An 18,469-nucleotide genomic window follows, 5' to 3' on the forward strand; every position below is an offset into this window, starting at 1 on the left:
GGCAGCAGAGCCTCTCACGCTGGGGGCTGAGGGCATCAGTGCCTGCGTGGGCATCCCCCAGACTCCGCGGCTCACCGCTAATGGGGAGAAGCATCATGCGGCCAGGGCTGGGCCCTCGGGTGTCTGCGCCTGCGCCTTGGGGCTCCACTGGGATATGGCAGCTGTTAGGGCCCCTCACCAAGTGGCCCGTGGGCGCCCTGGGGTCGCCCTCCCCGAGCTGGCGGGGGAAGGGAGGCCCTCCTGGCCGGGCCCCGCTCACCTCACACACGGCACGTGCAGGCAGGTTTGGCAATGGGGTTTATTTGCCGAGGCCCCTGGGGGCGCGGCGGCAGCGTGGCGCTGGGCACAGCAAGGCACAAGGGGCCCGCGACGCAGGCTGGGCTGGTCCCACACGCAGGCCCTGCTCTGCCAGAGAACCCACCCCAGGCAAGCAGGCACGGGGGCGGCCCCCATACTGCCCCCTGCCCTGGAGCCCAGCCCCCGCTCCTACCGCCTCCTGCTGCTGGCCCTGCCCTTCCTAGTCACCCCAGTGCCACACCACTGCCACTGTGCAGCCTCCCCGCCCGTTCTCCCAGAGGCCAGGCCCCCGGGCTCCCCCGGGCTCCCTGCTGCCTAAGCCCCCGTGGGCAACAGGATGATGTCAGCACAGCGAGCACGCCCCGGCCCGGCCCTGCCCAGCGCCCCCTGGCAGCACGGCAGGGAGGGAGGGGGCTGAGACGCGGGGGCAGGGGAATCATGGGCACAGCTCCAGCCCCGCTTCAGTCCAACAGCAACTCGACAGCCCCGGGCCCCCTCTGTACCCAGGGCATGGCTGGGACAGCTGCGAGGGGAGGCCAAGCCATGGGCACAGGGCCAGAACGAGGGGGCGGGGCCCTGCCCGCAGCGTTGAAAGATGGGGCAGGGAGGCACCAGCTCGCTCCAGTGGACGCAGGCCGGTGACAGCTCTGGTGGCCAGCAGCTGCCAGGGAGCAGCACTCCTCCCACGGAGCTGGGGGCTCCGGCTGGGCACTGCCCCTGCAGCCTGCCCTGCCTGGCAGTGAGCGGCAGGGACAGCAGCTCCCCAGCTGCGGGTGCCAAGGCCATGGCACGTTGCCCCCTCCACAGCAAGGCTGCCTGGCAGCCTGGGCCCAGGGCTCTGGGTGGAGGATCCTTGGGCCCCACATGCCCCAAGGCAGAGGGCAAAGCCCCAGGGAAGGGATCTCGTCCCTCCCCGTGGGGGCAGCAGTTGGAGCCCTGGGGTGCCAGGGCGGGAGCTCTGTATCCAGCAGGAGGGTGAGGGACAGCCATGCCAGCCCACCACGGGCAGGCAGACTGGCCGTGCCACCCCCTGGCCTGGCTCCTGCCCGGGGGCTCTTGTGCCAGAGTGGCTGCAGCATGGGAGCCGGAGGGGGCGGCACGCTCAGGCTGGGAGGTTGTGTGCGGACCTGGAGGCACTTTGCGCCCTCTGGATCACAGCCGGGCACTTCTCCCGCCGCAGCAGCTTGTTGTTCTCAAAGAAGCCCTCGCTGCGGGGCACCCCGTGGGAGCCGTCGGGGAAGGTCAGGAGACCTGGGGAAGGGAAGAGCAAGGAGTCACGGGGAAGGGAGCCGCAGGCAGCGGGCTGGGAGCAGAGGGGCGGGAGGGTTGGGGAGCGGGGGCTGTGCTGGAGAGCGGGGCTGCCTGGCCACCTCTGCCCCGGCTGGTCATCCCGCTGGTGCGGCTAGGCTGGGCTGCGGCTGCGGCTGCTCCCTGGGGCGGCCTGGCACTCACCGAAGCCGTCCACACGCCCGCTCCTGAACTCCCCCTCGAAGGTCATGTTGTCGTAGCGCGTGAAGACGCCAACGCCGCTGAACTTGCCCTGCGCGAACTCCCCCTCGTACCTGTGCAGAGGGAGCCCCCGCATCAGGCTCCCTGCCCGGCACGCCAGGCCTGGGCCGCTCCTGCTCCCCACCCGGCTCTGCCAGGCTGGACTGGCAGAGCCCTGCGGGCAGGGGCAGGGAGGGCGGCCCCAGTGGGAGGACGAGGCGTGCACAGGAGTGGACGGGGGCCAGACACGACAGCCCTGTTCAGTGCCCTCCACCCCAGTGCCTGCCGGGGGGGCCACACCCACCTGGAGCCGTCGGAGAAGGTGAGGACCCCGCAGCCATGGAAGAGCCCGTTCTCAAAGTGGCCCAGGTAGGTACCACCGTCCGCAAAGGTCAGCTGGCCAACGCCGTGCCTGCGGCCTAGGCGAGACAGGCAGTGTCACAGCACCGGCTGCAGGGCCCATCCGCCCGCCAGGGACAGGGCAGTGCTGGGTCCCAGCAGCCACACGCCGACTACGTGGGGAACGCCAGGACCAGCCTGGCTCCCAGCCTGGGGCCCTCTGGCTGTTTTAGCCAGAGCAATGCACAGCTGGGGCTCAGAGGGGCCCGTGCTGTGTCCAACTACCCCAACAGGGCAGGCACCCCAACACCAGCCTGCCGGTGCCCGAGGGTGGCAGCTTCTATTGGCAGCTGGGCTCTGCGCAGGCTGGTGCAGCAGAAGGACGTTGTAACAGCCTCCCCCTATGGGGCCAATCCACGCATGGGGCAGGGAGGGAGCATGGGGAGTCCTGACAGGAAGTGCCAGGCACAGGGCCCATGTCCCCAGAGAGCTGGACCTGCCGAGGTGGGATACAGCTGAGCCCCTGGGGGCACAGGCCACTCGCCTGCTCTCCGCCCTACGGACTGGGAACTGCCAGAGGGATTTGGACGGGGGGAAAGGGGGCAGCATCTGGCAGTGGTGGGCAGCCGGGGGAGAGTTGTGCTGCACAGCCAGCCCACCCCCACGCCGATGAGAACAGGGCTCCCTGGGGGACACCGCTCATTCCCAGGGCAGTGGCCGGGGGCCAAGTGGAAGGCTGGGAGACAGAAGCTGGGGAGCAGATGAGGGCCCAGGAACCGGGGGCAGAGGCTGTCTGGGAAGGACCTGGCTTACTGATTCTCTAAGGAGCCTGGTAGCCTCACTTGGGGCAGACCAGCTTGGGCCCATACAACCTGTCTCTGCCCTCCTGTGGGACCGACTGGGAGACGCAGCCAATACATGGTGCTGTGCCGCTCACCTTCCTTCCACTCCCCACAGTACTCCTCCCCGCTGGCGTAGGTGAAGGAGCCCTTGGTCAGGGTCATGGTGCCAGCTCCTGGGAGGGCGAGACTGCACCTGTGGGGGGCGGGAGGTGAGAACCCACAGCCGGCTGGGTGTGCGGAGCCCTGGCCAGGCCGGTTTCCCATCTCCAAAGCTCCAAGCCAGGCTGTATGCTGGGTGATGCCCCCCGGCTGCCCACAGCACCCCCACCTCCCATGTTGTTCTCCCGCTCCCCAAAGCCCCCCGCTCCCATGTTCTGTTCTCCCGCTCCCCAAAGCCCCCCGCTCCCATGTTGTTCTCCTGCTCCCCAAAGCCCCCCGCTCCCGTGTTCTGTTCTCCCGCTCCCCAAAGCCCCCCTCTCCCATGTTCTGTTCTCCCACTCCCCAAAGCCCCCCGCTCCCATGTTCTGTTCTCCTGCTCCCCAAAGCCCCCCCGCTCCCATGTTCTGTTCTGCTCCCCAAAGCCCCCCACTCCCATGTTCTGTTCTCCCGCTCCCCAAAGCCCCCCGCTTCCATATTCTGTTCTCCTGCTCTCCAAAGCCCCCTGCTCCCCAAAGCCCCCCACTCCCATGTTCTGTTCTCCCGGTCCCCAAAGCCCCCCGCTCCCATGTTCTGTTCTCCTGCTCCCCAAAGCCCCCCGCTCCCATGTTCTGTTCTGCTCCCCAAAGCCCCCCGTTACTGTGTTCTGTTCTGCTCCCCAAAGCCCCCCACTCCCGTGTTCTGTTCTCCCGCTCCCCAAAGCCCCCTGCTCCCATGTTCTGTTCTCCTGCTCCCCAATGCCCCCTTTTACCGTGTTCTGTTCTGCTCCCCAAAGCCCCCCGCTCCCATGTTCTGTTCTCCCGGTCCCCAAAGCCCCCCACTCCCGTGTTCTGTTCTCCCGCTCCCCAAAGCCCCCCGCTCCCATGTTCTGTTCTCCCGCTTCCCAAAGCCCCCCGCTCCCATGTTCTGTTCTCCTGCTCCCCAAAGCCTCCCGTTACCGTGTTCTGTTCTGCTCCCCAAAGCCCCACGCTCCCATGTTCTGTTCTTCTGCTCCCCAAAGCCCCCCGTTACCGTGTTCTGTTCTGCTCCCCAAAGCCCCCCGCTCCCGTGTTCTGTTCTCCCGCTCCCCAAAGCCCCCCGCTCCCATGTTCTGTTCTCCCGCGCCCCAAAGCCCCCCGTTACCGTGTTCTGTTCTGCTCCCCAAAGCCCCCCGCTCCCATGTTCTGTTCTCCCGCTCCCCAAAGCGCCCCGTTACCATGTTCTGTTCTGCTCCCCAAAGCCCCCCGTTACCGTGTTCTGTTCTCCCACTCCCCAAAACCCCCCGCTCCCATGTTCTGTTCTCCCGCGCCCCAAAGCCCCCCGCTCCAGTGTTGTTCTGCTCCCCAAAATCCCCCTGCTCCCATGTTCTGTTCTCCTGCTCCCCAATGCCCCCTTTTACCGTGTTCTGTTCTGTTCCCCAAAGCCCCCCGCTCCCATGTTCTGTTCTCCTGCTCCCCAAAGCCCCCCGCTCCCATGTTCTGTTCTCCTGCTCCCCAAAGCCCCCCGCTCCTGGGTTCTGTTCTGCTCCCCAAAGCCCCCCATTACCGTGATCTGTTCTCCCGCTCCCCAAAGCCCCCTTTTACCGTGTTCTGTTCTGCTCCCCAAAGCCCCCCGCTCCCATGTTCTGTTCTCCCGCTCCCCAAAGCCCCCCGCTCCCATGTTGTTCTCCTGCTCCCCAAAGCCCCCCGTTACCGTGTTCTGTTCTCCTGCTCCCCAAAGCCCCCCACTCCCATGTTCTGTTCTCCTGCTCCCCAAACCCCCCATTACCATGTTCTGTTCTACCGCTCCCCAAAGCCTGCCGTTATCGTGTTCTGTTCTGCTCCCCAAAGCCCCCCGTTACCGTGTTCTGTTCTGCTCCCCAAAGCCCCCCGCTCCCATGTTCTGTTCTCCTGCTCCCCAAAGCCCCCGCTCCCATGTTCTGTTCTCCCGCTCCCCAAAGCCCGCCGTTATCGTGTTCTGTTCTGCTCCCCAAAGCCCCCCGTTACCGTGTTCTGTTCTCCCGCTCCCCAAAGACTCCCGCTCCTCAAAGCCCCCCGCTCCCATGTTCTGTTCTCCCGCGCCCCAAAGCCCCCCGCTCCCATGTTGTTCTGCTCCCCAAAATCCCCCTGCTCCCATGTTCTGTTCTCCTGCTCCCCAAACCCATTACCATATTCTGTTCTCCCGCTCTCCAAAGCCCCCTTTTACCGTGTTCTGTTCTGCTCCCCAAAGCCCCCCGCTCCCATGTTGTTCTCCCACTCCCCAAAGCCCGCCGTTATCGTGTTCTGTTCTGCTCCCCAAAGCCCCCCGTTACCGTGTTCTGTTCTCCCGCTCCCCAAAGACTCCCGCTCCTCAAAGCCCCCCGCTCCCATGTTCTGTTCTCCCGCGCCCCAAAGCCCCCCGCTCCCATGTTGTTCTGCTCCCCAAAATCCCCCTGCTCCCATGTTCTGTTCTCCTGCTCCCCAAACCCATTACCATATTCTGTTCTCCCGCTCTCCAAAGCCCCCTTTTACCGTGTTCTGTTCTGCTCCCCAAAGCCCCCCGCTCCCATGTTGTTCTCCCACTCCCCAAAGCCCGCCGTTACCGTGTTCTGTTCTGCTCCCCAAAGCCCCCCGTTACCGTGTTCTGTTCTGCTCCCCAAAGCCCCCTGCTCCCATGTTCTGTTCTCCCGCTCCCCAAAGCCCCCGGCTCCCGTGTTCTGTTGTCCCGCTCCCGAGTTCTGTTCTCCTGCTTCCCAAAGCCCCCCACTCCCGAGTTCTGTTCTCCCGCTCCCCAAAGCCCCCCGTTACCGTGTTCTGTTCTCCCGCTCCCCAAAATCCCCCTGCTCCCATGTTCTGTTCTCCCGCACCCCAAAGCCCCCCACTCCTGTGTTGTTCTGCTCCCCAAAATCCCCTGCTCCCATGTTCTGTTCTCCTGCGCCCCAAAGCCCCCTGTTACCGTGTTCTGTTCTCCTGCTCCCCAAAGCCCCCCGCTCCCGTGTTCTGTTCTCCTGCTCCCCAAAGCCCCCCGCTCCTGGGTTCTGTTCTGCTCCCCAAAGCCCCCCATTACCGTGATCTGTTCTCCCGCTCCCCAAAGCCCCCTTTTACCGTGTTCTGTTCTGCTCCCCAAAGCCCCCCGCTCCCATGTTCTGTTCTCCCGCTCCCCAAAGCCCCCCGCTCCCATGTTCTGTTCTGCTCCCCAAAGCCCCCCGCTCCCATGTTCTGTTCTCCTGCTCCCCAAAGCCCCCCGCTCCCGTGTTCTGTTGTCCCGCTCCCCAAAGCCCCCCGCTCCCGAGTTCTGTTCTCCTGCTCCCCAAAGCCCCCCATTACCGTGTTCTGTTCTCCCGCTCCCCAAAATGCCCCTGCTCCCGTGTTGTTCTGCTCCCCAAAATCCCCCTGCTCCCATGTTCTGTTCTCCCGCTCCCCAAAGCCCCCCGCTCCCATGTTCTGTTCTCCCACTCCCCAAAGCCCCCGCTCCCATGTTCTGTTCTGCTCCCCAAAGCCCCCCGCTCCCATGTTCTGTTCCCACTCCCCAAAATCCCCCACTCCCATGTTCTGTTCTCCTGCTCCCCAAAGCCCCCGCTCCCATGTTCTGTTCTCCCGCTCCCCAAAGCCCCCCGCTCCCATGTTCTGTTCTGCTCCCCAAAGCCCCCTTCTCCCATGTTCTGTTCCCACTCCCCAAAATCCCCCGCTCCCATGTTCTGTTCTCCTGCTCCCCAAAGCCCCCCGCTCCCGTGTTCTGTTGTCCCGCTCCCCAAAGCCCCCCGCTCCCATGTTCTGTTCTCCTGCTCCCCAAAGCCCCCCGTTACCGTTCTGTTCTCCCGCTCCCCAAAATCCCCCATCTCCCATATTCTGTTCTCCCGCGCCCCAAAGCCCCCCGCTCCCATGTTCTGTTCTCCCGCTCCCCAAAGCCCCCCGCTCCCATGTTCTGTTCTGCTCACCAAAGCCCCCCACTCCCATGTTCTGTTCTCCCGCTCCCCAAAGCCCCCCGCTCCCATGTTCTGTTCTGCTCCCCAAAGCCCCCCGCTCCCGTGTTCTGTTGTCCTGCTCCCCAAAGCCCCCCGCTCCTGAGTTCTGTTCTCCTGCTCCCCAAAGCCCCCCGTTACCGTGTTCTGTTCTCCCGCTCCCCAAAATGCCCCTGCTCCCATGTTCTGTTCTCCCGCTCCCCAAAGCCCCCCGTTACCGTGTTCTGTTCTCCCGCTCCCCAAAATTCCCCTGCTCCCATATTCTGTTCTCCCACTCCCCAAAGCCCCCGCTCCCATGTTCTGTTCTGCTCCCCAAAGCCCCCCACTCCTATGTTCTGTTCCCACTCCCCAAAATCCCCCGCTCCCATGTTCTGTTCTCCTGCTCCCCAAAGCCCCCGCTCCCATGTTCTGTTCTCCCGCTCCCCAAAGCCCCCTGCTCCCATGTTCTGTTCCCACTCCCCAAAATCCCCCGCTCCCATGTTCTGTTCTCCTGCTCCCCAAAGCCCCCTGCTCCCATGTTCTGTTCTCCCACTCCCCAAAGCCCCCGTTACCGTGTTCTGTTCTGCTCCCCAAAGCCCCCCACTCCCGAGTTCTGTTCTCCCGCTCCCCAAAGCCCCCCGCTCCCGAGTTCTGTTCTCCCGCTCCCCAAAGCCCCCCGCTCCCGAGTTCTGTTCTCCTGCTCCCCAAAGCCCCCCGCTCCCATGTTCTGTTCTGCTCCCCAAAGCCCCCCGCTCCCGTGTTCTGTTGTCCTGCTCCCCAAAGCCCCCCGCTCCTGAGTTCTGTTCTCCTGCTCCCCAAAGCCCCCCGTTACCGTGTTCTGTTCTCCCGCTCCTCAAAATGCCCCTGCTCCCATGTTCTGTTCTCCCACTCCCCAAAGCCCCCCGTTACCGTGTTCTGTTCTCCCGCTCCCCAAAATTCCCCTGCTCCCATATTCTGTTCTCCCACTCCCCAAAGCCCCCGCTCCCATGTTCTGTTCTGCTCCCCAAAATCCCCCGCTCCCATGTTCTGTTCTCCTGCTCCCCAAAGCCCCCGCTCCCATGTTCTGTTCTCCTGCTCCCCAAAGCCCCCGCTCCCATGTTCTGTTCTCCCGCTCCCCAAAGCCCCCCGCTCCCATGTTCTGTTCCCACTCCCCAAAATCCCCCGCTCCCATGTTCTGTTCTCCTGCTCCCCAAAGCCCCCCGCTCCCATGTTCTGTTCCCACTCCCCAAAATCCCCCGCTCCCATGTTCTGTTCTCCTGCTCCCCAAAGCCCCCTGATCCCATGTTCTGTTCTCCCACTCCCCAAAGCCCCCGTTACCGTGTTCTGTTCTGCTCCCCAAAGCCCCCCGCTCCCGAGTTCTGTTCTCCCGCTCCCCAAAGCCCCCCGCTCCCGAGTTCTGTTCTCCTGCTCCCCAAAGCCCCCCGCTCCCATGTTCTGTTCTCCCACGCCCCAAAGCCCCCGCTCCCATGTTCTGTTCTCCCGCCCCCCAAAGCCCCCCCGCTCCCATGTTCTGTTCTCCCGCCCCCCAAAGCCCCCCCGCTCCCATGTTCTGTTCTGCTCCCCAAAGCCCCCCACTCCCGTGTTCTGTTCTCCCGCTGCTCAATGATCCCCTCTCCCCCAGTTCCATTTGTCCCACACTCACTGCAAGCTCCTTGGCTGGGCACTCAAGGTTCTACTGCTGCCTAGCCCCAGCTGGCACTTCCCCATTCCCTTACATTCCCCCAATCTCATTGTACCCTGGCCCCAGGATCCTGGCAGCAGAGCTGAGTAGCTGGGCCAGGCCCGACGTGCACTGCTGGTCAGATGGCTGGGCTGAAGCCACTGGAGTCTCCCCTCCAGATGACTGGGCACTACACCTTGCCTGGCCACGAAGCCAGAGTGAGAGAGGCTGGCATCCGCTGCTGCTGAGGAGAACAGGGGCATGACTGAGCCGTCACTGCAAGGCACCCGTCCTGTCAGGAAGGCAGAAGCACTCCCGTAGGTGGGGTGCTTGGGAGGAAAGGGCTCTTGCTCAGAGCTTGAGGCCAACCTTGTGCAGAGCAGCCAAGGCATGTTCCTGGCCAGGCTGTCTTCAGGGAGAGTGACGCAGCAGTTCGTCAGGAGCTTCACCTGGGGGTGGCGACGGCCCTCCCTGAATCCTATTTGCTAGGACTGAAGCTATGGGTTGGCACAGCAACTCAATGCTGCTGCCTCCAGGCTGAGTGCTAGCAACCCTGCTGCCTCCCACAGGCTCGTGCACGGCTTAGAGGGGACTGCTGCCGTCAGTAACGCAGAGCGGTACATTCATTTGCTCGCTACTAATCCACTTCTCGGGGTGACTAGTCCACACATTTTATTTACACTTCCTGCTGACTTTTGTTAATAAAATACATTAACTGGAGACCTGTGCACTTTGGCTCTTTCCTCCCCAGACATAAGGTTCCAGGCCTGCAAAGCCCCAAGCTAAAGACTAGCAAACGGTGCCCCATCTGGTGGTGGTCCACAGAAGTGTCCTATAACCCTTCAACTTCTGGTGACACCCCAGACTAACTATTTTAGTAGGAGCAGAGAGACAGCTGTCCTAGTCTATATACTATCAGAACAAAAAAGCAGTCAAGTAGCACTTTAAAGACGAACAAAATAACTTATTAGGTGAGCTTTCATGGGACAGACCCGCTTCTTCAAAGTCACTTCTTCAAAGTGGGTCTGTCCCACGAAAGCTCACCTAATAAATTATTTTGTTTGTCTTCAAAGTGCTACTAGACTGCTTTTTTGTTTTGAATTTTAGTAGGGAGTAAGCTTTGTTGAGTTGCAACGCACTTCCCCAGATGCAAGAAGTGAAAGAAAAAAACCAGGTGGTAGAGCTACAGCAATGGGAGTGTCACCTCAGAGCTGATCCAAGCAGTGTAGACGTGGATAAGAAGGTGAGAAACACCTATGAGAATGAAAGCACCACTCCCTGCCCCTACTCAGACCCATTCTGATGCGTCATATTTCCATATGAATTCCAGCTCCTCAGTTTCATGTGGCAATATGTTTCTGAAGTCTTTCTGCTGAAAGGTGGCCAGGTCGGAGTCAGTAACTTTGGTTACATTGCTCTCTCACAGGTTCTTGTATGTTACCATTCTTGATGTCTGATTTGTGTCCATTCGTTCTGATGTGTATAGACAGTCTGATCTGGCCCATGTACATGGCAGAGGGCTACTGCTGGCACATGATGGCTCATACTGGTGTTTCTCAGCTGGGGATATGTGTACCATTGGAGGTATGTCAAGTCTTGCAGGGGGTACATCAGCTCATCTAGATATTTGCCTAGTTTTACAACAGGCTACATACAAAACACTAGCAAAGTCAGTAAAATCTGAAAGTTCATTCAGGCAATGACTCATTTCTACTGTTTCCTCTGCCTTATGCTGAGACACAAGTAAAATACTTCTATTTCAATTCCTTTATTTGAGAATGAGGTGGTAGAAAGTCTGCAAGTTTTCAGGAGCAGTCTGCAGTGATGCTGTTGCGTGGCTTTGTAAGCACATAGTCTTTAAGTGAGGTGTAACTCGGTGGGATGCAAAACAAATCTGACTCCAGCAAAGGGCGCAGTGCTCTGGAAAGGCTGAATGGTGCTTGTTTCCAGACCTCACGTTACCTTAGGACCCTGTTTCTCAAGCAGTGGTGTGCGTACCCGTAGGGGTATGTGAGAGACGTCTGGGGGTACTTATGTTTTTTAAAGGGGTACTTTATGAAAAGGGCTGAGAAACCCTGGAATATCTCACATGAGCAGACGTGCAGGTGAACGAGCCCTTGATGGAATGGCTGATGTGGTTGGGTCTTATGATGGTGTCACCAGGGTAGCTGTGTGGACAGACCTGATAATGGGGTTTGTTGCTGGGATTGGTTCCTGGGTCAGTGTTTCTTTTGTGGGGTGTGTGATGGGGTTCAGGGGCCCCCCTGCACTGCACCCCGTCCGCTGGCAGGAGAGACTCTCACTCAGCAGGTACAACAGGAGGTTTATTAGGCAACAGGTGCCCAGTTTCTCACAGAAGCATCAGTACAGCAGTCAGAGACAGTCCTTCCAACCCATCCTGGGGAGAAAACCCCGAGGGGTGCCCCTGTGGGGTGTAGCTTTCCCCCTCCTCAGGCTGGCTGCCTTCTAGCTCTCCCTTTGCCTAGCCTCTAACTGCCGTCCCCCGATTCAAAAAACCCAGCTCAGCTCCTCCCTCCTCTTTGTTCAGGACAGAGGTGTTACCTGCCAGTTGTAGCCCCAGGGTCATCCTTAGCCACTGGGAGCTGCTCTGCTTGCCTCTCTCATCCAGCCTGACTCACACAGGCCCTCCCCCCACTCCATCACAGGGTGTGAAGCTGGTGGTGAGTGTCTCTCAGGCTGGGAGGCTGTCTGTAAGCAAGGCCTGGCCTCCCAAGCTCTGTGTGAGTGAAGGACTCTCATCTAGGCGGGACTTACACGGCTACCACCTTTGACTTCTGTATTAACAGAGTGTTTTAATGGCTGGGGGCAGATGGGGAGGGTTGGACAGGGTTTGCTCTGTAACTCCAGACACCTCAGGCCAACCAGCACCGAGAAGCAGCCAGGGTTTACCTCTAAGGCCAGGTGAGGCGGGTGCTGAACACAAACCTGGAGAGAGGATAATCAACCAGAACAGCTTGGCCAACACCTTTGGTGAAACATGGATCTGACTAGGGACTCTGCAGCACAGGGATATCACCAACTCATGGAGGCCAGGGTCCTGGCACAGGAGATGGGAAGGAGGAGGAGGAGGGCTGGAGGCCCTGCCAGTCCTTGCATTAGAGATTGTGTTCACCAGTTCACCTGTGCACTTCATGTGGCTACAGACCCAAAGGCTAACCCTGGTCAGGTGACCTGAGATGTTCACACCAGGTGGTAAGTAACATCCATTAGCCCTTGTGGCTCCCCAGTGTAGCTGTGGGCCATGGGAGACCACTGGCAGGCAGTGACAGGCTGAGAGAGAGCAGAGAACTTGCCTGCATTCGCTATTTTGCCAGATGGCTCCAGGTGCAGGGTCCAGCCACCCTCCTGGGTGTTCCTGAGCCTCTCTCAACAAGGCAGGTTTTCTCTGAGGTTACGCCTAAGACTGCCGAGGGGAGACTCCTGCACACACGGACCTGGAGGAGGAAAGGAGGGGGCTGATGTCCCGCCCTAGGCAGGCCTTGGGCAGAAAGGCAGAGACTGTGGCTCCTGCTCCTGCCTGTGCCAGGATGACAGTGGACTCCAGGAAAAGCCTAAGGCCCATGGAGGAGACAGGCGTTCGAGAGCTGGGGACCAATGCTCACTTCAAGGCAGAAGATCGCTGCTCCTCAGGAAGCAGTGAGCAGGCCAAGTGCGCTGGAAATCGCAGCTGCTTGGCTCAGGCTGCTGTTGCTTATGGCAAACCCAAGCGGGCTGCACCCCTGCAATAGCAGAAAGGTGTCCTGCTCGAAGGGCTCGGGTCACTGCTCTGGCTGCTGCTCCCTGAAGGCTGCCTCCAGGTCCATCTCACGAAGCACTCTGATGGGCAGTGGGTGGGCAGAGAACACTCTCCGGCACTGGCTGCTGTGGCACAGGGCCCCTCTTACCCAGGCCACTGCTTGGATCAGTCTCCTGCTCCTCTCCCCCGGGGCTGGGGCTTGCAACAGGTCTCTGTGGCAGGGAATCCAGCCACTCCTCCTGGGACTCCCTCCCCTGCTGTCTCTCTGCTGGCGCTGGTATGCCTCACTCTCAAACGTTTGCTCTCTTGCTTTGCCTCTCCCACACCTCTCCCCCTGCCCTCCCACTCTCCCCCACCGTCCAACTGGGGAGGTTTTTAAAGGCCTGCAGCAAGCTAGCATTGGAGTCAGCGGGCCTCGGTTTGCCAGAGCCAGCTCCCTCCCAGCTGCTTCTAGCTGCCCTCTGCTTGTAGTTAGCAGGTCCTTTCCCCTTTTGGGGCTGCCTTTCTCCCACTGTGACGAAGCCCTCTGGCCTCACCCTGCCACACTGTAGAACCACAGCTGCCGATGCAGGACCTCCCCTGGACAATCCAGCCATGGCTTTGTGCTAGTACCTGTCAAGCCCCGAGAGGGGGCTGTGTGAGCACCACTCCTGCTTCCCAGCGGACAGAGTCATGCAGGGAGAAAGGCTGCTGCCTTGGAGCTCATGCTGCCAAAGTGGGGAGCTGATGTGAGGTGCCAGAAGGTGAGCTCAGGAAGGTGCTACAGGAGCAGCTGCAGTGCCCCTTCCCTTCCCAGGTTGTCTCTGCTCTGCCCTACAAGACAAGGGGGTACTCAGTGACCCTTGTGCTGGTGGGTCTCTGATAACCCGACAATTCATTTCTCACGATGGCCACTGGACTGAGAACCCAGCATGCCGCGGTCTGTTCTACTCAGACCTCGACAAACCAGGGAGACTGAGAGCCTGCCTCCAAGGCAGTACCAGCAGGGGAGCCTCTGCCCACCCCAGTGCCTCCCAGCACGTCCAAAGATGCCAGTGGGTGAGCCAGGTCTTCCTGGGGATCCCTTGGCCAGCAACCACACCCATATGCAGATCACAGAGAGCTCAGCATGTTTGCTGGGGTCATGCTGGCCTCCCGTGAGCTGTAGAGGGCTGGCTCGGTGAGCCTGTAGGTCCCAGCTGGAGAGAGAGGACTTCCCCTGCTGGCTCCCTTCTGCGAGGAGAGAGAGTGGGGAAGAAGCACACTGCCAGGTAGCTGTGGTGAACAATCAGAGACTGTGCCCTCCAGCTTGGTCAGGGGGCCAGGGCTGACTCACAGGTACTCGGGGTCCCAGCAGCCACTCCATCTCTTTCCCCCCTTCCGTTACTCACAAAACCGTGATTCCAATCACCAGGACAGTTAGTGCCACTAGCCTTCCAGTTCAACATTCAAGACTAAGAGCCCTCACCCAGAGGGCCTGTGAGCTTAGTCAGCATTTCCATTCAAACAGAGGCTCAGCAGCTGGTTTGGAAACAGCGGTTACTGAGAGAACCAGGATCAGCTTGTAACGGCACCAAGGGACACCAGAAATGCATCTGCAGCAAGTGCTAGCCTGGCGTGCAGCTCCCATAGTCATATGCCCCAGGACACGTGGCTCCTCCAGGGACCAGCTGGACACTTTGAGCTGCAGGCCTTACAATGCAAGCCAAAGGAAAGGGCTACCTGTTTGTTTGTTTGCTTGCTTTTTGGAGTGGGAACGTACCAGCATCGTGCTCTGAGCCGGGGATGGGCAGCTCCCTCTCAGGGTGGAAGCTGAGAGACAGAGAGCTCCTCAGCCAGCAGGACCAAAGTGAGACTGCAGGGGCTTCTTGTCTAGAAGGTGGACGGGGCTTAGTCAGTGACAAGCTGGTAAGTGCTCGTGGCTAGCCAGAGCTCCGCTTGGGCTCTCCGCCTTGACGAGAGGCCGAGAGGGGCGGGGGTGGAACGCAGAGAAGCACTCGCTTGGATTGCTTCCTGGAGAGATGCGCAGACTCCAGATGCCAGAAACCACAGGAGTTTGTGATCCAGAGCTGGGAGAGAGGACGTAAGGGAGGAGAGAGAATCTGAGCTGCCCAGGGACGAGGGATTGTCCTGCCTCCCATGGAGAAGGGACCGTACCTCTCGCACCAGTTCCACCCAAACGTGAGTGCCGGTGACAGAAACTGCCATGTGGCATACAGCCTACAGTGTGTGCGCGCAGGAACCATTGTGTGATGGGTGCTACCCGCCCGCTGCCCCGTACCACTGTCCACAGAGAGATTCCCTGCGGCCAGGCGCTGTGGGGAAAGCAGCGTTAGAACCTCAGCCCTGCCCTGAATCAGCACCCCACCCCAATCAGTGACTGCCAAGGAGCGGAGCTAGGCAGCAGCAGGATCCTGTGAACTGATCCAGAGGCGCCCCTTCTCCACCCCCCAGCCCATACCTCACACGCCCATACACCACCCCCAACCCATACCTCACACGCCCGTACCCCGCCCCTCCACCCCCACCCTGTGCCTCACACGCCCATACCCCGCCCCTCCACCCCCCAGCCCATACCTCACACGCCCATACCCCGCCCCTCCACCCCCCAGCCCATACCTCACACGCCCATACACCACCCCCAACCCATACCTCACACACCCATACCCCGCCCCTCCACCCCCACCCTATGCCTCACACGCCCATACCCCGCCCCTCCACCCCCACCCTATGCCTCACACGCCCATACCCCGCCCCTCCACCCCGCAGCCCATACCTCACACGCCCATACCCCGCCCCTCCACCCCCCAGCCCATACCTCACACGCCCATACCCCGCCCCTCCACCCCCCAGCCCATACCTCACACGCCCATACCCCGCCCCTCCACCCCCCAGCCCATACCTCACACGCCCATACCCCACCCCCACCCTATGCCTCACACACCCATACCCCGCCCCTCCACCCCCACCCTCTGCCTCACACGCCCGTACCCCGCCCCTCCACCCCCAACCTATACCTCACACGCCCATACCCCACCCCCAACCCATACCTCACACACCCATACCCCGCCCCTCCACCCCCCAGCCCATACCTCACACGCCCATACCCCGCCCCTCCACCCCCACCCTATGCCTCACACGCCCATACCCCACCCCTCCACCCCCCAGCCCATACCTCACACGCCCATACACCACCCCCAACCCATACCTCACACGCCCGTACCCCGCCCCTCCACCCCCACCCTGTGCCTCACACGCCCATACCCCGCCCCTCCACCCCCCAGCCCATACCTCACACGCCCATACACCACCCCCAACCCATACCTCACACGCCCATACACCACCCCCAACCCATACCTCACACACCCATACCCCGCCCCTCCACCCCCACCCTATGCCTCACACGCCCATACCCCGCCCCTCCACCCCCCAGCCCATACCTCACACGCCCATACACCACCCCCAACCCATACCTCACACACCCATACCCCGCCCCTCCACCCCCACCCTATGCCTCACACGCCCATACCCCGCCCCTCCACCCCCCAGCCCATACCTCACACGCCCATACCCCGCCCCTCCACCCCCCAGCCCATACCTCACACGCCCATACCCCGCCCCTCCACCCCCCAGCCCATACCTCACACGCCCATACCCCGCCCCTCCACCCCCCAGCCCATACCTCACACGCCCATACACCACCCCCAACCCATACCTCACACACCCATACCCCGCCCCTCCACCCCCCAGCCCATACCTCACACGCCCATACCCCACCCCTCCACCCCCACCCTATGCCTCACACGCCCATACCCCGCCCCTCCACCCCAACCTATACCTCACACGCCCATACCCCGCCCCTCCACCCCCACCCTGTGCCTCACACACCCATATCCCGCCCCTCCACCCCCACCCTATGCCTCACACGCCCATACCCCGCCCCTCCACCCCCCAGCCCATACCTCACACGCCCATACCCCGCCCCTCCACCCCCACCCTATGCCTCACACGCCCATATCCCGCCCCTCCACCCCCAACCTATACCTCACACGCCCATACCCCGCCCCTCCACCCCCCACCCTATGCCTCACACACCCATACCCCGCCCCTCCACCCCCACCCTATGCCTCACACGCCCATACCCCGCCCCTCCACCCCCAACCTATACCTCACACGCCCATACCCCGCCCCTCCACCCCCCAGCCCATACCTCACACGCCCATACCCCGCCCCTCCACCCCCACCCTATGCCTCACACGCCCATACCCCGCCCCTCCACCCCCACCCTATGCCTCACACGCCCATACCCCGCCCCTCCACCCCCCAGCCCATACCTCACACGCCCATACCCCGCCCCTCCACCCCCACCCTATGCCTCACACGCCCATATCCCGCCCCTCCACCCCCAACCTATACCTCACACGCCCATACCCCGCCCCTCCACCCCCCACCCTATGCCTCACACACCCATACCCCGCCCCTCCACCCCCACCCTATGCCTCACACACCCATATCCCGCCCCTCCACCCCCACCCTATGCCTCACACGCCCATACCCCGCCCCTCCACCCCCCAACCCATACCTCACACGCCCATACCCCACTTCTCCACCCCCCAGCCCATACCTCACACACCCATACCCCACCCCTCCACCCCCCAGCCCATACCTCACACACCCATACCCCGCCCCTCTACCCCCAGCCCATACCTCACACACCCATACCCCACCCCTCCACCCCCCAGCCCATACCTCACACACCCATACCCCGCCCCTCCACCCCCAACCTATACCTCACACACCCGTACCCCACCCCTCCACCCCCCAGCCCATACCTCACACACCCATACCCCGCCCCTCCACCCCCCAGCCCATACCTCACACACCCATACCCCACCCCTCTACCCCCAGCCCATACCTCACACACCCATACCCCGCCCCTCCACCCCCAACCTATACCTCACACACCCATACCCCGCCCCTCCACCCCCAACCTATACCTCACACACCCATACCCCACCCCTCCACCCCCCAGCCCATACCTCACACGCCCATACCCTACCCCTCCACCCCCCAGCCCATACCTCACACGCCCATACCCCACCCCTCCACCCCCCAGCCCATACCTCACACGCCCATACCCCACTTCTCCACCCCCCAGCCCATACCTCACACACCCATACCCCACCCCTCTACCCCCAGCCCATACCTCACACACCCATACCCCGCCCCTCTACCCCCAGCCCATACCTCACACACCCATACCCCACCCCTCCACCCCCCAGCCCATACCTCACACGCCCATACCCCACCCCTCCACCCCCCAGCCCATACCTCACACGCCCATACCCCGCCCCTCTACCCCCAGCCCATACCTCACACGCCCATACCCCACCCCTCCACCCCCCAGCCTATACCTCACACACCCGTACCCCACCCCCAACGCCCCCGCGGCCGGCACGGGGCCCCTCACCGCGACTCGCGTTTCCCCGCCGGCGCCGCTCCCCACTGGGGCTCCAGTCTCCATCGACAGCCGCCAGCGCCGCCGAGGGCCCGGCTGCCCCCACCGCGCCGCCTAGGCAACGACACCTGAGTCCATCCCCACCTGTCATTGGCTGCTGCCATGACAACCCGAAGCAACATGGCTTCCCATTGGCCATCGTGGCAGGCCTGTCACCAGCCGCCTCCTGCTGCGGGACAAAGATTCTACCCACGAGCCGTCATGGCTGGGAGCGGCAGGGACCCGCCCCCGCTCTCGCCATGTTTGTGCGCGGCGCTCGCTCCGCAGCGCTCCCAGAGCCGCCATGTTTGTGCGGGGCGCGCAGCCCCGCTCTCGAGGTGGCCATGTTTGTGCGGGGCGGAAAAAGCCCTGCCTGGTCCCCCTGCGCTCCGTACCGCCCACCTCAGCCTCCCGCCGCTGCCCGCCCGTGGGCCCGCCCCGCTGGTGTGTCCCCGCTTTGCCCCTCCCCCCCACTGGCCCGCGGCTGGCCGGGAGAAGCCCCCGCGTGTGCCAAGCCCCGCCCAGCGCCGGCTGGGGGAAGCCCTTCGGCCCCCCGCCAGGCTCCGGCGCGCGGAGA

At 62.3% G+C, this 18,469-nt stretch overlaps 1 protein-coding gene across 6 annotated transcripts; it reads right to left on the reverse strand.

Moving 5' to 3' along the window:
* Nucleotides 1-280: 280 nt before the first annotated feature.
* On the reverse strand, nucleotides 281-18,013 carry MORN4 (MORN repeat containing 4). Of its 6 annotated transcripts, XM_074999350.1 has the most exons (7): nucleotides 14,158-14,267; nucleotides 13,029-13,229; nucleotides 11,974-12,114; nucleotides 3,062-3,159; nucleotides 2,090-2,204; nucleotides 1,750-1,859; nucleotides 281-1,548 (listed from the first exon to the last, which is right to left on the reverse strand). In XM_074999350.1, the coding sequence occupies exons 4-7, from the start codon at nucleotides 3,126-3,128 to the stop codon at nucleotides 1,400-1,402; spliced, it is 441 nt and encodes a 146-aa protein (XP_074855451.1). In that variant the 5' UTR covers nucleotides 3,129-3,159; nucleotides 11,974-12,114; nucleotides 13,029-13,229; nucleotides 14,158-14,267; the 3' UTR covers nucleotides 281-1,399. The 6 variants fall into 6 exon arrangements, with proteins under 6 accessions (XP_074855451.1, XP_074855448.1, XP_074855450.1 ...); XM_074999347.1 differs by lacking the exons at nucleotides 11,974-12,114; nucleotides 14,158-14,267 and adding an exon at nucleotides 17,866-17,964; XM_074999349.1 differs by lacking the exons at nucleotides 11,974-12,114; nucleotides 14,158-14,267 and adding an exon at nucleotides 17,866-17,940 and having other exon boundaries at nucleotides 13,029-13,224.
* Between the last annotated feature and the right edge of the window lie 456 nt (nucleotides 18,014-18,469).

The sequence above is a fragment of the Carettochelys insculpta genome, chromosome 7 (assembly GCF_033958435.1).
Source record: "Carettochelys insculpta isolate YL-2023 chromosome 7, ASM3395843v1, whole genome shotgun sequence".
In the NCBI taxonomy this organism is placed as follows: Eukaryota; Metazoa; Chordata; order Testudines; family Carettochelyidae; genus Carettochelys; species Carettochelys insculpta.